We start from the raw sequence: 21,814 nt of genomic DNA, 5'->3' as shown, positions 1-21,814 counted from the left end.
TTCTCCCATCTCCTACTGTGCTCTGTAGCTATCTGATTTTTGCTTATTTTTTCTGTAAAGTCTAATCTTATACTCACCATTCTAGGCGCTGTTTTTCTGTTGGCGCACTTGCTAGAAGTACAATATAATGCCTTTGGAGATAAAGACAACATGCTATTTATTTTATTTAACTGCTTTGTGCTGGATATTAATACCATAATGTAATAGCTTTGCGACAGTTACAGATCAGCATCAATTTAGCAAGGGGGGATCGCAATCTCATTATGTCCATAAAATCATAAAAGCTAATTTTCACAAGTTTCTAACTATTGGTGAGTTTAATTCTTCTAAAAAAAAAAAAAAAAAAAAAAAGAGTGATTTTATAAATAATTACCCCAAAGCAGCTTAATTCAAAGACAATGAATAAACATGAACTGATGGGTTTGGTCCAAAGACTCCGATGGAGTACTTTCTGTCTATAAGCTGCTCACTAAAATATATTAAGACAAAATTGTTTTAATTGAAGTAACGCACCATGGCTTTGGACACAAAAACAGGATCACTAAATACACATATTCTACCAGTAAGTTCAAAACAGTTCAAACACATCATGCTTTTTAACTCAAATTAAAAGGTAGCAAAAATTAAACTGAATACTGAAGGTAGGCCTCAGGATTTTTTTCAAGGAAGAGTGTAAAACTTCTATTAAAAAAAAAAAAGCAGACTTCACAAACGTGAGATCAACACAGAAATCTGATTTTTATGCGGAGTCCAATTCCATCAGAGAAAAGGCAAGTTTTCATTTCACAAAATACCATCGGAACTAAATACCTATTTTTAATCTTTTTAAATCAAACTATTTACAACTAGAGTATAATCCATATAATTTTATAATACCAAAAAACTTTCATCCAATATACTCTTCTACAGAACCCATCTCAGAGGTGCTAGAAGCCAAACTTCTCACCAGAAACTACCTCACAAAAAGCAAACTCACACCATTACCAAGGATAGTTACTAGTTTGGAAAGCTGGGGTATGATGAAAATTTTTAAATTAGTTTACTCTTTTAAAAGGCTGAACCCCTTATCGTTCACATCTGACGAATGAGGTTTTCGGGCCTGACCTAGGCCAGGAAAAAAAAACTACTAACCCCACTTCAAATTAGTCATCTGGAAAAAAAAAAAAAGAGAGAGAGCAAGAGAGAAAAAACATTTAGGCAGGGGATAGAGAAAATTTGGCAAGTTAAAAAACATTTTTTAACCATTCTTCCTTAAAATATTCCATTTGTTTATTATTTACGCTCATTAAGTATTTAAAAAGCAGTCACGATTCTTCATGGCTATGTAACCCAGGTGCGAGACTTGTGTGCGTCCTCTGAAAAATAACACCTCTTACTGGCAGGGGAACTGTGAGGTTCAAATGAATTGGCTTCAAGTACTTATAAACTTAAGGGAACACAGGCAGCATATTAAATGTGGAAACACGGAGACAGGTACGTGAATATGCAGCTCAAACCATACAGACCAGTACTTCCTTCACCACCAGTTTACTTTGTTCTGCATTATTTGGATCAAACCAAACAGGACAAACACAGACGGCCTAAGTAAATAAGTTAATAAAAGTCACATAAAAGCACTAAAAGCTCATGCATCTTACGAACACAGAAACCCACTCAGAGCCCTTAAATGCTCTTAAGTCCATTAAAATCCTAACAAGCTCAGTCACCTTATTTCCAGTCCCTGGGAGATTGGAAATGGGCAACAGTTTTTTTTTTTTTTGGGGGGGGGGGGGGGAGAGAAGATGGAGAAAGAGCTCACAGAAGTCTAACAACTTACAACAGGAGACAACAAACTATAAAAGCAGGCATGTACACAAAAACAAAAAAAGCAAAGATGTCTGCATTCACCTAGTACAGGGGACAAAACTCTCAGTCTCTAAACTACTCTTACAACACTATTAAAATGGATGTTCTTAATCACCGCCTTAGTCTTCAGTACAACAAATGTTCTCTATTTACAGAGGCAAAACATACAATCCATTGGAACATAATTTTGTTGGCAATTTAAAGTTTAAAATTTCAAAGTTTAAAGAGTTCAAACTGGTTCTTATTGCAATGCGGGGGGGGGGGGGGGGAGGGGGGGGCGTGGTAATCTACTCTTGTTACATCCTTCACTCAGCCACATTTAAGCAAATTTAAAGTAGAAGATATTAAATACAGTAATTACATTCAACAGAAATAACCTGCCATTAGGAATCCATTTATAAAACAAAGACTCATCCAACTAAGAAACAGAAACCAAATCCCAACCGAGTTTGTTAACAAAGTTTTAAAAACCAAAACTGGTATTCAATTCCTAAGATCTGTACCAGAGAATAGAAAAACCAAGAAGTATTTCAAAATTTAGACTACATATATCTTCTTATTGCTGTCCTAAAGAATGTGATGCCCTATTTCCAACTGCTACTATAATTTGCTTAAGATGTTCAAATGCTTTCAGGAGACACTTTGAAGCCTTAATGCAATGGTCATTAACTTGACCCAAACTTAAAGTATGTTTCCCCCCCCAAAAATTTTTTTTTCACTATCAAAATGTATCCCAAATGACCTGAAACCTATTTAAAAATTCCTAAGAACAATTTAGTTGCTTTTATTACCTAACAACTATTTCCAACCAAAATATAGTATGTAAGTAGGTTTCCTGGCCATTTCATCAGAATATTGTACTTAGGTAAACTACAGCTCAGATATGTGCACTGAAAAATATAATCATCTTAGAGAAAACTCCTCACAATTCCATCTTTAATTCAGAAACAGAAGTTTACAGTTTAGTATTTTAAGTTTTTAAAACATTTTAAGGCTAATTATTCTATTCACACATACACCTTGAAATTATAATCCTACGCCCTAGAGAACATGTTGGTCCCTCCCTGTTACCTCTCCTCCTTTTTCCAATTGAAATGGAACACCTGAATGAAGTATTCACATTTCCTATGTCAACGATGATTACCTTTATTACTATGTGTCAACCTGAATTATCTTAAAGGAAAAACATGAGAATTATCTTCTTGTGGCTATTTAAAATTGAACAGAGCGAGGTTATCCCTTTTTCTCAAAGAACACTGAGATCATCTGGAAGATGGACTCGTCTGCTTTATAAGACAAATGAAATTTCCCCCATGGTTCCCACCCTTCCAAGAACGACAGGCAGGGATATTACAACCTAAGATCCAATACATAACCAACGGCCCTGGTTTCAGGACACACTAAGCCAACTCTGACTCAAGAGACAACTAAGGATTTCGATTCAGTTGTACAGCCCACTTGGGGGGTATTACACGTGATACGTTAAAAGGAAAACTTCAAACCTGTGACTACCTGCACGTTCTAATGATAGTAAGCACTAGACTATTCTAAAGAAGAACATTTGGGAGAAGATAAAAATACAAATAGGATTTGGAAGATGAAACCAGCCCATTATTGTCATGCTTTCAAATCTGTTTTCCCAGGACTCACAGCTAAAATTTAAATTTTTCTGATAGAATGCCCTCTATTTGTTGCTACTTCCTCATATCTCATCATGCTTGAAGTCATTTTTGATCACCTAAAATGATCTGTTTCAAGAGAATTCAGTAAATAATCTGTAACCTTTTAATCAGTCCATTGAAGACCTTATAGGGACCATTTGGTGTCAGTTAAAGGACAGCTCAAAACTTTTAAAAGAAAAAGGATTAAGCAAGGTTTAAAAAAAAAAAAAAACCTTCAAAGCTCTAGTAATGCAAATTTATTCAAATAGATGACACTATCAAGGTTTCAATTTCAACAATTAATCTTTCTTCAAGTGAAGGAAGCCATTTCAGAAATCTCATTCTACCCACCTCGAGTTCTACCAGGAAGTGATAGGAAGAATGAATCTAATTTCGTCTTTGATTCTCAGGGATTAAGAGATGCTGATACTTTTCTACAAAACCAGTTTCTTCCTTATTCTCCATACAAGTAATTAAGTACTTTGATGTTGTAGTTTTTAAAGTATCAGAATATATGTTTATTAGTTTAAATGTTCAAAAGGTACTTCCTCAACATTGGTTAAAATAAAAACAAAAACAAAAAAAAAAAAACAAAAAAAAAAAATCTGCCAAATGGAAAAGCACAAACTTACGGGGAATAATAAACATGAGCATTCAATGTTATGCTATTTAAGTTTTTTACTGACAACGCAGTGCTCCCAGAACACAACAATTAAGCTGGCTCCATATTGCTTTTTCATGCAAAAGATACAGAAACAAAACACAGAGACATCATGAAGGTCATCATTCTTGTTTTTAATTGGGGAAATAGCATAAAGCAACCTTGCTTAGATTATTACAAAACACAATCCAACACAAGATCAAATGGTCAGGAAAGTTTCAAGCATTAAAGAAAAAAAAATTTTTAAGTGGGACTTTGGCAAGTTTTCAGCTCAGGGCAAATAAAAGTGCAAGTCCGTTTTTTTTGTTTTAAAAAGTAAGATTTATTATAACTTACAATTTTCATCAAAACCAACACAATCAGGCTTTTAACCTGTACTATGGTATTATCATTATATTAAAACCATTAGTAAAAAATATCACACCCACTTAGATCCCAAGAAAATTATTTGTAGCAATGTCGGAAGGGGCTTTATTAACACTAGGGGGAAACGGTAGGCCAATCGTGTGCTTTACCTACTGGAAACCCTTTCCTGACTCTATGTTGACATTTTACCAGCTCTGCCTATGTTTATATAGGATCTCAATGGTAAGTTTCCAGAGCTGGCTGGAAATAGTTTCCTAAGAGAGAACAGTAACTACAGATTTCAACTGCTCACTCCTTTGCCAAAGCATACAGATTGAGAGTTCAGGTGACGACTGAGACGCCTACAGAATGGATGTTGCTACATCCGTGGGAGTTGGGTTACACCAGGTAGCAAACGGTAGGGGCTACACTTCACCTCAACAAAGAAAAACTAAGGGGTTTACTAAAATCAGTACAACCTTTGTGACAGGAAGGAAAATTTAAACTACATTAGCCTAGCAAGAAGAGAGGTCACATATGCTACCATTAAACCATTACTTAAGAGAGTAACATGTCTGACATGCCTTAAAATACATACTTGTACTTTTGAAAGAAGTTTGGAGCTTCAAAAAGTTTGGACCACTCTGCCTTACTCAGCAAAATTTCATCTGTGATAGCAAGACCTAAATTAAAAACATATTAAAATGTTGGCATGCTTCGGTCTAACAATCTAAAATTTTAAAGATCTTAAACATACCACATGCATTCACTATAATCCTAAAATCATAACTTTAACAAATAGCAATTTTGGTCTATCAACTTTACAGCACAGAGATTCTTACATACATACACACTTCTCAAAAAGCTGGAGGATTTTTTGAGAGCCAGGTTTCTGGTAAATTACCATTACTCTAAATGCCATGCTCATAGGATGACTCTCTCCAAAAACTGAAGCACTGTCGTTAACCAAGAAAGAAAGATTTCCCCAAAGCTCTGATTCTTGCCTTTCTAAAAACAAGCTTCCTGATGTTCCTAAGCAACATCCTCCCATGAAGAGCCTCTTCAGACTACAGAAAAGAATCTTACACTTCTGAGTTTGAAGCAGGTAGTGGTACAGCTAATTCTGTTTCCTTGACTATTATCAAGCAAATCAAACAATCCTGTTTGAGCTACTTCCCTCAAAGACCTTTTCAGGCAATGAAATTAACAGTACTGCTGCGAATGGAAGTTTAGAGGTTTTTGCAAAATAATAGGCACTTTGGCCCAATCCCGCTCAAAGCTCTTTCCAAGTATATACAGTGCCTACTAAAAAGCATCTCTCACGTCACCCAGTGGAGACAAACTGGTAGCATTTAAAATTGTACATGGCAATGGTATGGCACTAAAGCAGCCCGTAAAGGCACAGCCAAGGAGACAGCTTTAAACTGGTTAACTTTCCAGTATATAATCAAACATAATTTGCCTCAAAGGAATTGAATGGAGCTTTTCAAGTCACTTCTCAAATATATACCGTAATCAATCAATAAACACCAAAACCCACTGCAGTGAATGCTTTCTTCAATTTCAACTGTATAACTGGGTCTACAATGGTATGCAAATCCTTCGTGTATAAAGGAGAGCATAAGGATAAACACTTACCTTGTTTAAACTCCTCAACCATGACCATCCGTGTTGAAACGGACACATTGTACGTGGAGTTCTGTTGTGGGTATGCTGGTGTAATTATAGGCATAAGATGGTACCTATCACTGGGGTTTACCTACATACAACAACAGCCAATCAGTTTCTTCAAGTACATATGCAACAGATACTTGGACTTTTTACCCCTTGTTAAACTGAACCAATGATTAAATTTTATTTCACTCATAGCTGGAGTTGAGAAAGAAAAACCATGTAAGGAGACATTGTTTTTACAGAATTTCTTTCTAGAATCAGAGATTTGGTCTAAACTAAAGGTTTGCTTCAATCATTTGGGCATGACTATTCTGGCAACCTTAAACAGTGTACCTGTCGAGCAAAAAAAGTTCTAGTTGGGCATCTACTGATGTTTAGTTTTTCTTTTTTCAACAACAGAAATGGGGATGCACACATAATTATACTTTTCGGAAACGTCCTAACAGTGTTCTGTGCAAAACAAATTTTAAACAAGATGGAAACGTAGTTTTTAATGTACCGTTAACTTAAAGGAAGTATAAACTTATTAACACATGCGGAGACTAGGTTACCCATGGTGGTACCATTTTAAGAAAAAAATGAAATGACTTAATAACTTAATCTGTATACTAATGATACGTGACATATTTCCACAAAGGAAATGGTAAACTCACATCCTTCCAGAATTAAATGCTTGGGGTTTGGAAAACTTGAAAATACATAGCTTGATGTAATTAACAGAATTTAAAACTGACATTATTTTCAATACTGCAATAAGACAGCAAATTAATGTAGAAAATCGAATCTATAGACCTTAAAGTCTTATTGAAACCTATGTTTCTTTTATCAATTAAAAAATTGCTTGTTAACATTTAAACTGAGTAAGCGATAAAGGTCGTAATTTCCCATAAAGCAGAAAGAAGCTCTTCTTTTAGCCCAACCAGGTTTTTGTAATCTGAAATATCCCAACCAATTTTTAAAATTACATCATAATAATCAGAGCGATACTGCTTAGAAGTTATCTGCCACACGTAAACATTAGACAGTTCTCCTACCACAACCCAATTTTAACATTTAGATCAAATAAAAAAATACAGGGATTTTGAGTATCTTTTATTTTTTTTTTTTTAAGCACAAATGCCCACACAACTTTGACTTACAAGGTAGTTCTATATAGAATAAATTAAAATGTTAGTGAACTTGATATTATCAACTATGTACAATTAAATGGAGTTTACAGGGTACATAATTATGCTTCTCACATCAGAGGACAATTATAGTTGATGTTATCTAAAAAAAAAAAAAAAGTGTAATACGGACATGTCCACTCATACGTAAAAGGATGGGAAGTCTCCCTGAAGATTATGCAGATGATTTTTACTCGTTATTGCACAGTGCGAATTTGTAGGGGAAAAAATAATACACTAACCCTTGGGTCCCATACAGGCAAATTAAGATTGCATTCTTCAGGCTGTTTCAATAGCACTGGATTTGGCCATTCCCTGTTTAAAAAGATTGTAGCACTTGATAAGACTATTGGATATTACCATCTAAACGTATTTTGTTAAACATACAGCATTTGTGAATGTGATCCTTCTTCATTCATTTTGCCCTCTTGATATATATAATCTCTTACTCCTTTCTGTTGATGTTAACACCACTCAAAATACTTTTCCTCTATGAAATTAACTTAAACCATTTGGTAGCTTTCTTAGGCTGAAGTCAAAACATCTTCTCTGACTCTCCAAGAACTGATAAAGCGCTATTCTCTTTTTTTTAGTACTATCCCAGGACATTTGATGTGTTCACCTCAACCTTCAACAGGATCAATCCCTCTTGAAAGATAAAAATCCTCTCTTTATACTAGCTATGTCCAAAGACAAGTGAGGATGAAAAAGTTCACTCATTTAGGCAAAGGAATATGAATAATTACAGAAATTGATTTGGAAAATTTTTCTCTATCTCACGACTTAAAAGTTGTTAACATGAGTATGTGTAATGAAACCTTGTGACGCAAATACGTTGTTTTCAAGACGCATTCTATGAGTTAGCTACCTCAGTCCTTTATGGAAGTGTTTAAAAACTGGAAAACATTTGCCACCCTTAGTATCAAGCTTAGCTTTTTAGAAATATTGTTTGCTATGCATGTGTAACATTACAGAAATCCTGACATCCTGTAGTCAATCTCCTCAAAATTGATTATATGTGATTAAGTGCTATCAAATCTGTAAATAACAGAATGTGTACTGAAAAGTGTGGCATAGTTCTAAATTATATTCCCAATAACTCAAATTTTTATAAAAGTAACTAAAAAGAACTGTTTTTGCAGAGGGAGTAGGTACAGGGGTTCGTAGGTATAGAGTGGGAAGACAAATCTCTGATACCAATTTGATTAAAAATCAAGAAACTGAATCTTTTAGGCCAAAGCAACTAATATGAATTGGCAATAATTTTTTATCTTACTTTTCTAAAAGAAATAATGGTTGACAAATGTGAACATAATGAAATGAGGAAACTTTAAGGGAAAAAAAAAAACTCTCCCGGGTCAATGACTAATCTCCGAGGGATGACAAATTGCCATTTTTTACACATTTATAGATATTCTTAAAAGCTTTTTATATACAATTACATTTTTAATGCTTTGCCAAAGATAAGTGGGCAACTGAAACAAAAAACAATTCCCAAAACTAATGACCTATAGGTTTAAAAGAATCCAAAGAGTAAAAGAAGTGGTATATATAAATTTTATACAAAGTTCCTGAAACGGATACCATTCATTGGATTTTAGCAGACCTGACAGCTAAAATTCAGGGTTTATTTGCAAGATAAGGAAGCACAAAAAGCACCTGCCTTACTATCCTGGGAAAGCCAGGGAAAAGGAATGGAATTTAGGCTTGCCATTTTCTACACAATATGATCTCCCCAAGACTACCTAAACGGCTACATCATGAACTAAAATTTCAATCTGAAACCAGCTGCAGAAATGTCATAGAAATAAGACTAAACTTCAGTGTCTACAATCAATTTTATTTTAATATAATCTAAACACATACCATTTAGAAAATACCAAGAAAAATTTATGTACAAGAGTTGACGCTATTGCATTTGGATAAAGCTGGCAAGTTCTTGCTACTAGCATAGCCCAGGAAACACCACCGAGGAAACCTAATATATTGGAATAGATGTTGTGGCCTGTTGATAAGGGAAAAGCAAAAAGAAAAGTTAGTGTTGAACAAAAGTTTAAACATTTTTAATAAGCTAGCCAACAAATTCTGAACTCACGTTTGGCCCACAGTTTGATAGCTCTCAGAGTTAACCTGAAGTTGTCAATGTTTGGTACTAGATGTAAAATTTCATCGGTTACCCTGCAACCTGATTAACAGGGAGTGAAAAAACAGAACATTAAATCATCAAAAGTTTAATGACCATATTTCTTTTCAATTTTCTAAGACTGATGTCAAACTTAAATAAAAACATTTCACAGAAGCAGTCACATTAACTGATTTAAAAAGCAAATAAAAAACCGAAAACTTGTATCTCCTATCACAAGTATTACCATAAACCAAAGAGTCTGAACTATAATCTACCTAATCTCAAACTTTCATCAGATAAATTAGAACGTCTTCCAGTCCAGATATGCTGAGAAGGGTTTCATCCCCTTAAGTTTCCAAGAATTACTCTTTGAGAGCAAGGCAACAAGCAACGTAAATACAACAGTGTTCAAAATTAACCCCTTTAAACACAACATCTGAAAAGGTTACAAAGGATCATCATCATCACAACTAATTCGGTTATACAGTGAAACCTACACCACTAGCAACAGAGTACAGATGTCAGTCTTTAAATGTCCCAGAAAGAAAACACGTTGACAGTTCAAGATACCAGTGAATAAAATAAATTCCCTCTGGCAGTCTAGCTATTAAGTAACGTGTATTTTATCTGACTCGCTATGGGTAAATAGCATGGCTATAAAAAGCTCCATTATAAAATCTGAGTTAAAAACGATTTCATATTTGACAAGAACAGCTACTACACAAATGGAAGTGGGTTTTAACATACCGTTAAGACTTCTTATGCATCTTATGTCTAAATTCTTAAGCAGACTGTCGTCTCGTAAGTCCAAGTCTTCCGGAATAGTCTGCAGTGCTAATCTTGCAAACAAAATATCAATCTAGAACAAAAACAAAACTCAACGTTCCATATACATCAAACTATTTTTAAGGCATTTCTTTAAAAAAACAAAACACTTAATACTCTTTAAACCCAGGATCTTCTCATCAACTATAAACATGACAATGCCTCCAAAAGGCCAAACAACATGAATCTGTACCACAGGTTTTTTGTTTTTTTAATTTTTTTTTAACGTTTACTTATTTTTGAGACAGAGAGAGACAGAGCATGAACAGGGAGAAGGTAAGAGAGAGAGGGAGACACAGAATCTGAAACAGGCTCCAGGCTCTGAGCCATCAGCACAGAGCCTGATGCGGGGCTTGAACTCACGAACTGCGAGATCATGACCTGAGCCGAAATCAGACGCTTAACCGACTGAGCCACCCAGGCGCCCCTGTACCACAGGGATTTTAATCAGATGTTAAAACATAGCACTATGAAAGAGAACTTGAATAAATACCTATTTGTCATTTTAGTCATGCTTACTAAGTTTTATTTACTAAAGTTCATTAACGCAAAAATTAACTGTTTAGTTCTCCCTCTATATGAACTGTGAATTGATCATATATGAACCAATACAGTGCCCAAATACAAGGCCAGTATCCCTACATTTAGCCCCAATACAGCTGCCAGTAAAAAGGGGGCTCCGTATGTTTAAGAACTTACATATCTGTAACATTACACTTACATATCTGTAACATTACACTATGTTTCCCCAACTTAGTTTTGACTAAATAGAAACAACCCAAAAAAAAACCACTAGCTAATTCTGAAGGCTTAGAGAATGAAACGGACAACACTTTTTCCCTTTTCCTCAAGAAGAGGTGAGAGCACGAAGAAACAGCATGGATTTGGTTGTTATTCCTGAGGGCATGATTTCATGGTTCTAAAACTTCGGATGCTGTCTATGTCTAAAATAAGCCTCTTAGAGTATCAATTTAAAAAGCAGTATTTTAAGAGCTTATTGTGAAAAATCACTCAAACATGCACCTATAGACCAGAAAAACAGCTGTACACTTTTATAAATAATTCCTCGTGGCACAGGATAAAAGTTCCAATGAGGGGTGCCTGGGTGGCTGAGTCGGTTAGGCGTACAACCTTCAGCTCAAGTTATGATCTCACGGCTTGTGAGTTCAAGCCCCGCTTCGGGCTCTAGGCTGACAGCTCAGAGCCTGGAACCTGCTTCAGATTCTGTGTCTCCCTCTCTCTCTCTTTCTCTGCCCCTCCCCTGCTCATGCTCTGTCTCTCTCTCAAGAATAAAAAAACATTAAAAGCAATTAAAAAAAAAAGTTCCATTGAAACAAATTCCAACATCCAAATAGCTCTTCCAATATAGACAGAAATAATGATCATGTGCTTACAAAAACAGATACCTCAAAAAGCAACTCAAGGAGACTGCCAATTAAAGTTAGGATAAAATGGGGGTGGCCGGCTGGCTCAGTCCATTAAGATGATCTCCCGATCATGGGATTAAGCCCCGTGTTGGGCTCTGCGCTGAGCGTGGACCCTACTTGGGACTGTCTCTCTCACCTCTCTGCCCCTCCGCGACTGGTGCATGGCGCACACGCGCTCTCACTCTCTCTAATAAAAATAAACTTAAAAAAAAAAATCATTTGATAAAATGATTTTTAAAATGTTGCAATGTAAACACATTCCCTAAAACGGTTTTTTTTTATATAACGTATGGACAGAAAACGAATACATTAAATATTTCGAGTAACTATTTGATTTTCATCTCCATCTTGAAAAGTTTACACAATTGAGTTGGGTCTTCCACCAAAACACAACCTCCTATCTTTTGATAACGTTCCTTTGGGGAAAACAGGGCACTGCTATACGTTACAGACGGTTTTATATTTATTTAAACATTGACAACAAATCTATCTAAACCTGACAGACCTTTACTCAATTTAACATTTTATGTCAACTTATTAAGGACCTTTCCTAAATTTAACATTGAACGTGTACTCATTTTATATCTACTTTTCAAGGACGATGGAGCTGGGCATCTTATGTAGCAATTACAGAAGTCGCTTTTTTGGTAAACAATAAAGTATTACCCTTCCAGTTTTCAGAATTTTACAATCTGCACTATGACTACCAGTGGCTTCCCAGCACCATTACATACGGCAGGAGTGACACAGGTAACTGAAGGCGCTTCACTGTCTTATCAGCTTTGTTCCAACTGCCTTCTCTACAAATGTGGAAAGTAGCAGACAGAAATGAGTGTCATCTCAAGAATTTGAACTCCTAAATCCTCCCCTCCCAGAAAATATCTCTGCATACACAATATCAGGTCACAGTTTTCTCTAAACTTCTTAAATATTTCATTTAAATGAGGTCAAGGCAAAGTTCTATCTGCAAAAATAGATTCTGTTATTGCCTTAATGAGACTAAAAGTCTATAAAATTTGCATGTGGAGAACCTACCAACTAAATGGTTCCACAGAAGCATTTCAAAGTCAATGTTGCATTATTGCTGCCTATATTTTAGCTCTCAATTTCATGAGGCTCTTTTTAAAAGACTAAAACTGATATTGTACAAAGAACAGGGAGTCAATTCCGTTAAAAAATTTTTAATTTTTATGTTTTTATTTATTTTTGAAGGAGAGAGAGTGACAGAGCATGGGCGGGGGAGGAACAGAGAGAGAGGGAGTCACAGAATTCGAGGCAGGCTCCAGGCTCTAAGCTGTCAGCACAGAGCCCAATGCGGGGCCCAAACTCACGAACTGTGAGATCATGACCTGAGCTGAAGTCGGACGCTTAACCGACTGAGCCACCTAGGCACCACCCCCCCCCAAAAAATTTTAGTATCACACCAACTCAGCAATTAAAATAAACTTTCAGCCTACCCCAATCAAAATTACACACAGCAAGAACTGCCTTACCTCTATCCCATCAAAACACAGTTTGATAACTGGTACAAATGCCTCTTCAACAGCCTGTAAGAAAATTAAATAAACTCAGTGTCTCTGCAAGTACAGATTAGACCTATACTAGTTTTAGCACTTGTAAGTGAATGGGATTATTTGAAACTGCTTATACATAATTTAGCAAAATGCCTGACATAGACTAGGTTCTCAGCAACTAGCTTTAAGACACTAGGCTCTTGAATCAGACAAACCTAGGTTCAAATCCTTGATTTCTGCCACTCAGATACGTCATTGTGGCTACATCGCTTAATGTTTGTTTTGTTTGCCTTATTTCCTACTCTGTACATGGGATTAAATTTATGATTTCAGACTTGTTGTAAAGAGTAAAATGCAAGCATACATGTTAAGCACTTGAAAGGGTCTGGCAAACTGCAAGAGCTCAATAAATGATGGCTACACCATAAAATTCACTCAATTCACTGATGTTTACAACTCCTCCCCTTTCACCCCAAACATTTACGCACTCTTAAATCTTTTACTTCTTCCTGTAATTTCAACTTATCATAGAATGAGGTGAAAAAGTCACTTCGATCAACATGTCTTGGTGCAACACACAACGCATCAATATCGGCACCTAAAAAAAATTAAGCCCATCAACCACTAATTACTATTACAAGAAAATTATTTTACATCTTATCATGGCAGTACTTGATGTTGAGAATCTGTTAACATTATACCGGTGAGCCTCTAAAAATGTGCCCTTCCCCTTAAAGAAAGTACTGGTCAATATAGGGAAAACGTCATCTTAATTGATGGGATATCTTTTTTCCTACAGCATCCTATTTATAGCGGCCCAGGTGGCCTGGGAGTCAAACAAAGGGGACTCAGATAGGACTTTGATGGTGAAGAGGGGGAACTATTCAAGAATACACCCAACATCCTGATGTTGCTAGTCATAGCCATGTTCATTAGCAAACCACACACACACACACACACACACACACACACACACGATTTCTTCTACACATTCTGTGACTGGTACTTACAGGCCTCTATCTGGACCCTAAATGGGACCTATAGAATAAACTTCAAAAAGGATCACTGGCAAGAATCAAAGAGGCAGACCAATGTAAGATACCTGTTACAAATTCAGTGCCTGATAGTAGGCCAGCACAGAGTACATAGGGGAAACACAAAAGGGATGACTTAAATCAAGAACTAGGATCCTAAAAGGGAGAGATCAATGTGGAATCAGGTCAACATAGTCATTCTCCTAGAAGACTCAATAGCTAAGGCATTACTCTGAAGGCTGTATATTTAGCACATACATGAAAGAGAGAAAAGCGTACCCGTACAGGACACATCAGAAGCAAATGCACTAACTACCACTGGCACGGAGCAGCGAGAGATGGGGAGGAAGGAGGCCAGAACAAAGAGAACACTATACTGGCAGACGCTTTTAACACAGAAGCCTGTGGTTAATGGCTAAAGAATCCTAGTTCCGCCAAGACATGACTGGGAGAAACTGTCCAAGCCTGTTGCCTCTTTAAGTCTCAGACTTCTATTTGTTAGCTGAGAATAAGAGTACTGAGGAATAAATAAGATCATGAAGACGAGAGCTTATTATTAAGGAGCCCAATAAATGTTCTCTGCCATGACAACACTTTCACTGGGTATTTATTGGCACAGAGGAAAAAACTACAAGTGGAAATGAGAAAATATTGCCAGTGATTACCAGTGGCTGCAGATACACACTGTTTTGGTTCGCTTTTTTGCTTAACTGTATTTTACAACTGTGGGGGGGGGGGGGGGGGGAAAGCATGGGGAAGAGAAAAAAAAAAGCAAGCAGAAAAGAAAATCCACAGGTCTTTTTTAAAAGCTTTAATTCATTTTTGTTCTGATCTCTCAACTTCATTTTCTTCAGGTAGAGGAAATGACATAGAGAACAGCACCGTCCAAAAAAGAACTCTCCAATGAGAGAAGTGTTCTATATCCGCACTCTGCAACACGGGAGGCACTGCATTTTTTTTTTAATTGAAGTACAGTTGACACACAATCTCGTATTAGTTTCAGGTGTACAACATAGTGATTCAACAACATTCTATATACGTTATGCTGTGCTCACCACTCTCAGCTACCATATTGCTATACAAGGTCACTGCAATACCACTGACTATATTCCCTATGCTGTACAGAACTGAATTTTTTCATTTCCTTAATACTGTATTGGACAGTGCAGGTTTAGAAGGCATCTTTATCTTCCTAACCAACTTTAGGCCCCTTGAAGTACTCTATCTCCCACGCAAACCTAAGCTGTAGGATACAGAGGTAACTGACATGAATGAGTCATTATGTTTAAGAACTCAAACAAGTACTCCGTCTCAAGATAATTAAAACAGTACTTACCTTTTGTATGTACTCCTAATCTGTAAGATCCAAATGTAAAAATTTTTCCTCCAACATTTTCAATTACAGATTGTGGAAGATTCTGTTTAAAGAAACAAAAAAAAAATGGGTATTTTGTCAGGGGAGTACAAAGGAAATTATTGCAAAGAGCACTATATATGAAAAAAGAAAAAAAAAAAAAAAAAAAACTCCAAGTAAGAATTCAGTGCACATTTATGGAAGCAAAACAAACTCTATAAGCTCTACAAAATACCAGACCTTCATATATCAACCAATTTTAAAATTCAGGCAATTTCCAACTTTTAATGAGCATTCTTTAGTGACCCAAACCACTTTAGAATTTTGCCACATTTCTGGAAACTGCTATAAAAGAGGACTGAGAGTGTGTAATTCCATAGGAGCCGTGTCAGAAGCAGATTTTTACTCATTTTTATTCATGACTAAGATGTTGCACCCATCATGAATGTTAGAATATTAAAAAAAACACATATTCTGACTGCTTAAAAGATTACATTCAATGATCATATTGAATACCCCATAGTACATCACAGTATAATTTTACCATATCAAAAGTGACTTTAAGGCCAATACGGCTACATAATAGTTCAGATTCTCAAAAGGTTTTGGTGGGATGACTGAACAGAAAACTTACTGACAGTTTCTTAGAGGAGAAACACCCAGAAAAAGGAAAGGAAAGCATTTAAAAATCATCTTCCTGACTCTGGTACTCATCTTCCTGACCCACAGTACTCACTATGGTGAGTATTTAATGCCACTGGAAGTAAGGATAATACATGCCCAAACAAAAAACAATTTTAACGTGTGCCAGGTCAATGTTTCTCTTCACTTCCTAATTCCTCAGTAAAGTCTGATTCACTACCAAACCCCAAATCATTCCTCACCTCCCCCAAACAACATAAACAGTGTTACTTCATACTCCAAAACCCTAACGATCAATCATAAAGATCCAGGGACTCCCTTGTTTTTTAAGGACACTTTTAATCATCACCTACAGAAAACAGACGATCTGTATGTAAAATATTACATTTTTTGTCTTCCTATATTTCGAAAACTAAAAACCTCATGTGCAAAGGTGGCCTGGTTATTTAAATGAATCCAGTAAGATGCTGCTGAAATAGGTCTACAAAGGGAGTTAGGAAGAAGCTACCTGAGAACACTGACTTCCTAGTAAAACACAAATCTTCTGGACGAGCAAGCTCTAAAGAACTGTCCAATATAGTAGCCATCAGCTTCCCTTCACTATTAAGCACCTGAAAACACAGCTAGCTTGGCTGAGGAACTGAATATTTAATTCTACTTCATTTAAACTGAAATACCCACACGTGGCTAGTGGCTACTGTATTAGTACACATTTAGACATTAACATGTTTATAGCTATTTCAATAATCGTTACCCATGGGGCGCCTGGGTGGCTCAGTCGGGTGAGCATCCGACTTCAGCTCAGGTCATGGTCTCACAGCTTGTGAGTTCGAGCCCCACATTGGGCTCTGTGCTGACAGCTCGAAGCCTGCTTCAGATTCTGTGCCTCCCCTCTCTCTGCCCCAACCCACTCGCATTCTGTCTCTGTCTCTCTCAAAAATAAATAAACATTAAAAATAATAATAATAATAGTAATTTAAAAAATAATAATTGTTACCCAGAAATGAAGAATGAAGATTCCTTAATTCGGGGCACAGAAAAGTATTTTAAGTTGCAAGTCTTTTTTTTTTTTTTTTTTTTTTTTAAGTCTTAGGATATAGACGGCAAACAAGACAACTGAAGTAAAATTAAATTTTATATAAGTCCCCCCCTCCCAAAAGACTAAAAATGATTTGGAACTATATATTAAATCACTGTTTCTCAACCAGGGACGATTCTGCTCCTCAAGGAACATATGGCAACATCTGGAAATATTTTGGGTCATAATTTGGAGAGATGGGGGGGTGGGGAGACAGGGGCGGTTTATCTAGTAAAAATGGGGCCAGGGATAGATAGCAACCTTAAAAAAGAACTATGTGATCCAAAAATACCAACAGTGTCAACATCAAGAAATCCTATATCAAGTCTTAAAACTGAGGAAGAAATTCTCTCTACAAAAGGCAAACACAAAAGATCAAAATTTATGAAGCCTAACCTCAGTCCCATTCTCTAACCAACTTAATACTTGCAGTTAAGCTATACAGAAAAGGACGCCAATAAATTTGAACAGGAATGAGCATTACTTTCATTAATCCAAACAAAAGTTCTACCCTCAGAAAAACCAGCAGGAAGAACTCTATCAAGAATTACTGGTTAAAGAAACTTACGAGGAGGCACTTGAGGAAGTAGGTAAACAAAACTATCAATGAAGCAATATGCATTTTTCACATCAAATAAATCTAAGTCCTGGCTTTGTCTACTTGGCTGCGGTTTTAAACTTAAACATCTAAGACAATGCCATTAAAACATAGCTGTTTCCCTCAGAAGGTTAAGGAAACACGAAGTTCGATAAAGGAGGAAAAAATACTTAAGTTTGGACATCTTCTGCTCAGCTCAAAAAGAACTTCCTTTTAAAAATCTCCTTCGTGGGGTGTCACCTGGGTGGCTCAGTCGGTTAAGCGTCCGCCTTCGGCTCAGGTCACGAATTCAGTTTGTGAGTTTGAGCCCCTCATCGGGCTCTGTGCTGACAGCTCGGAGCCTGGAGCCTGCTTCCGATTCTGTGTCTCTCTCCCTCTCTCTGCCCCTCCCCTGCTCACGCTCTGTCTGTCTCCCTCTCTCAAAAGTAAATATTCTAAAAAAAGTTTTTTGATTAAAAAAAAAAAAAAATCTCATTCGTATCAGGAATTCTATCAATGAGAAACATGTACTACACGGAATCTCCAATTTACAATACTCCCAGTGCTGAAGTTTTAATCAGTTACTTGAAATATATACACATGGTTTCAAGAAAACAATATTATAAACTTGACTAAAACCAAGACTTTCTTCTATGTTAACATCTCTCTCAGGTTTTCTTTACCCTTGGTTCTCTTTCCATCAATTTTTCAGTTGTGTTATACATTAAATATGCATTTTGTACTGCCCTGGGAAAATTACCACTATCTATGCAATTTTTTTAATAATCTTTACCCCCAATGTGGGGCTCAGACTCACAACCCTGAGATCAAGAGTCACACACTTCACTGACTAAGCCAGCCAGGCACCCCTATGCAACTTGTAAAAATGGGTCAAATGAATTCCCCACACAACTCTGAGAATATATTTATTTCCTTTACCAGAAGCCCCATCATGGATACAACAACCATATATATATATATATATATATATATATATATGATTTTTCATAATGAAGTTTTAGGAACTCAGAGAATGTTATAAAAAACTAAACATACTCAGTTTGAGAGTATACTATCCAAAAACCTAAAAACTGTTCGTTGCTGTAAGATTGCTTAAAAGGTAACAAGATTCTCAAATACTTAATATACATTTTTAAAGCACCTCTTCAGGGAAACATCTATTATTTCTGTGAAGCATAATTACGGAGTTTCAGTTTTATAAGTATGGCAACCAGACAGTACTTATAAGTCACTGAATTCAGTTGTTTTCCCAGCTTTCAAAATAACTAGAAACAAAATATCAAACCAATGGTCTAAAACAAACTCTGCAGTGAAGACTAAGTCCATTCTAGGAAGAACGGGGTTACTTAAGACTACCGCTGTGTTCAGCTGGCAAATTATTTCACATACGAATACGTCACCTTACCTTGCTTTCACTGATTTCTCGTATCCACTCTTTTACCAGGTTATTTAATTTTCCCAAAATTAAAATCCTGTTGAAAAGAGCAAATATCAATCAAGTATCAAGCTGTTTCATTACTAACTCAAATGAGAATCGGTGCTCAATAGGCGGCTCCCCAGACTGTAACCAGTTTTTAAGTTCCAGAAAGTAAGCACACGGTAGGGACCGACATGCAGGCAGGCAACGTCACGCTGGCCAAGACGTTCCTTCAGCTGAGGCAGCCACTCCCCTTCTGACAAATCTGTACTGTAATAACCCAAAGGATCAAAATTCAAAATTAAGGGAATAAAATTCTATGTAGAAAAAAGAGGTTTTGCTAAGTATTGCTGCTGTCTGAAAAAGACCAATTTCAGAGGAGAATTCTGGCTTTCTGAGTAGGTTAAGGCCTCAAAACTAGTTTATTACAGTAATAAAAAAATTATACACAAGAAACACATGCGGGCGGGTGAGTTCACCTGCGCTGCAGTTCCTCTTCCTCTTCAAACACCCCAAAGGGCTTCAGAGTCTCGATGAGTTTCTGTGTAAGGAGGCAGTCAGTCTCCTTGGGGGCTGCTAAGCTGATAGGAGAGGTAATGCCATAGTGCTTCTGTGGCGGCTGTGTTTGTTGTGATCCCTGCGTTGTAACTGGACTGCAAACAAAATTGGATACAATTACTGCCAAAGAAGTTCTACAATTTGAAACAAATCCTGGACTAGAACCTCTTTCATAAAACACATTGCTAAACATAGATGGTTCCCTGCCCACCCGAAAAGCTTCCTCTCAAAGGCATCTTACCACAAAAAGTAACCAACCAAAAGCAAGTGAGCAAAAAAGAAAACTTTATTTCTCTTCCCACTCCAAAGAGTTTAACTTTGCCACTACCTAAGTATCTAAATAAGCTGGAAAAATCCAGATCAAACATACTGGTAGAGAAAATACAATCTGGAGTATAGTGAATTTCTGAAAAAAATTTTACTTCGGGGGGGAAAAGGAGCCAAAATCTGTTACATAGTTATTTCTAAAGCAACGATTAACAAGCTACAAAAACACCATTTAACCAATGCAAGAGACTCCCCACAAATAGAACTTAGTACCTGACTCACAATGAATAAAATTCAGAAAATACAGGGCAAATAACAAACATAACTTGTAGAGTGGGAGGCACTATATTCACACTAAACCTTACACATCTGTGATAAGAGGTTCACACTTCCACAGTGATGCTAGTCTAAAAGTTTTTTCCAGTTTAAGAGGAATTCCCAATTTTTACAATCAGTAGGATTTTAATATAACTGGCTTAAAAAAAAAGGCATGGCATGCTTGAAATGCTTTCAGAAATTAATTCGACTCCAGTAATTTTTCAATGAAACCAGTGGTTTTTTATTTTTTGTTAAAATAATTCTAAGTCAATGGACAACAGCTCTAAAGGTAAGTAACACAATTATCATTTAAAAACTAACAAGTCCAGGGCACCTGGGTGGCTCAGTCAGTTAAGTGCTGACTTCAGACCGCTCAGTGTCCGACTTCGGCTCAGGTCACGATCTCACAGTTCGTGGGTTTGGGCCCTCCCCCCAACCCCTCCATCAGGCTCTGTGCTGGCAGTAAGGAGCCTGCTTGGGATTCCCTCTCTCCCACTCTCTCTGCTCCTCCCCGGCTTGCATGTAAGAGCTCGCTCACTTTCAAAATAAATAAATAAACCTTAGGGGGGAAAAAATCGAGTAACATACAAAATGAGGAAAGGGCTAAGGAAAGAACATAACATCTGGATCAATTATTTTTCCCAACTCTGTTCACTAAAAAATTAAGTGTTCGTTTTACACACATACACACCTCTCCTTTTCTTTCCAAGTTCTAAATATGTATATTTTAAATTGAAATTCAAAAAAAAAAAAAAATTGAAGTTCAAAAAAGAAAAACTGAAGTACTATGCTTAAGCAGCAACATGCCAAATGCAAGAGTCCCATGCAGGAAGCTCCATTATGCATTTAATACTTGTCCACTGGGTTCTGGTTTATACTGTGAACGCTGGGCTGTGTTCTATACTTTGTCTTCTGATACCAACACAGACCTAAGGATGCCAGGACAGCCATCCTGATTGTTTCTAAGTTAGCCATTGGTCTGTGTATCATCTAGTCAATGTTTCCTGGTCCAGTTATGCACTGTCTCCATTTTAACTCAGGTTTTATAGTAACATTTACTAAATAAGTATGTCAGATATAATACCTGTTAGAGCAATTAATTCATGTCAGATCCTTCTTTCTACTCCTGTAACCTAAACTGCAGACCTATGCAAAAGCCATGTTAATTCACAGAGCTGGGGATTCACGTGAGTACCAAGCACTTATACCTTACATTAATGTTCTATTTTCCAAATTTATGTAGCATCTCATATGATTAAAATATACAAAATTAACCCAATAAATGCATTCATCATGTCCTGGTTA

The 21,814-nt window shown here is 36.5% G+C and overlaps 1 protein-coding gene across 7 annotated transcripts in view; it reads right to left on the bottom strand.

The window, feature by feature from the left end:
- The window catches only part of PAPOLA (poly(A) polymerase alpha), a 61,745-nt gene that overhangs the window by 24,686 nt on the left and 15,245 nt on the right, over positions 1 to 21,814 (bottom strand). For all 7 annotated transcript variants that reach the window (XM_042944235.1, XM_042944237.1, XM_042944239.1 and 4 more), the window contains exons 2-13: positions 19,846 to 20,019; positions 19,355 to 19,421; positions 15,614 to 15,695; positions 13,732 to 13,841; positions 13,223 to 13,276; positions 10,225 to 10,336; positions 9,448 to 9,537; positions 9,219 to 9,357; positions 7,595 to 7,667; positions 6,151 to 6,271; positions 5,111 to 5,195; positions 78 to 131 (exon numbers count right to left, since the gene is read on the bottom strand). In XM_042944235.1, coding sequence (XP_042800169.1) covers positions 78 to 131; positions 5,111 to 5,195; positions 6,151 to 6,271; positions 7,595 to 7,667; positions 9,219 to 9,357; positions 9,448 to 9,537; positions 10,225 to 10,336; positions 13,223 to 13,276; positions 13,732 to 13,841; positions 15,614 to 15,695; positions 19,355 to 19,421; positions 19,846 to 20,019 — 1,161 coding nt within the window. The remainder of the gene's footprint in view (positions 1 to 77; positions 132 to 5,110; positions 5,196 to 6,150; positions 6,272 to 7,594; positions 7,668 to 9,218; positions 9,358 to 9,447; positions 9,538 to 10,224; positions 10,337 to 13,222; positions 13,277 to 13,731; positions 13,842 to 15,613; positions 15,696 to 19,354; positions 19,422 to 19,845; positions 20,020 to 21,814) is intronic.

Source organism: Panthera leo, chromosome B3, assembly GCF_018350215.1.
Source record: "Panthera leo isolate Ple1 chromosome B3, P.leo_Ple1_pat1.1, whole genome shotgun sequence".
In the NCBI taxonomy this organism is placed as follows: Eukaryota; Metazoa; Chordata; class Mammalia; order Carnivora; family Felidae; genus Panthera; species Panthera leo.
Note: the sequence above shows the minus strand (reverse complement) of the source record. Positions and strands in the feature narration are given on the sequence as shown.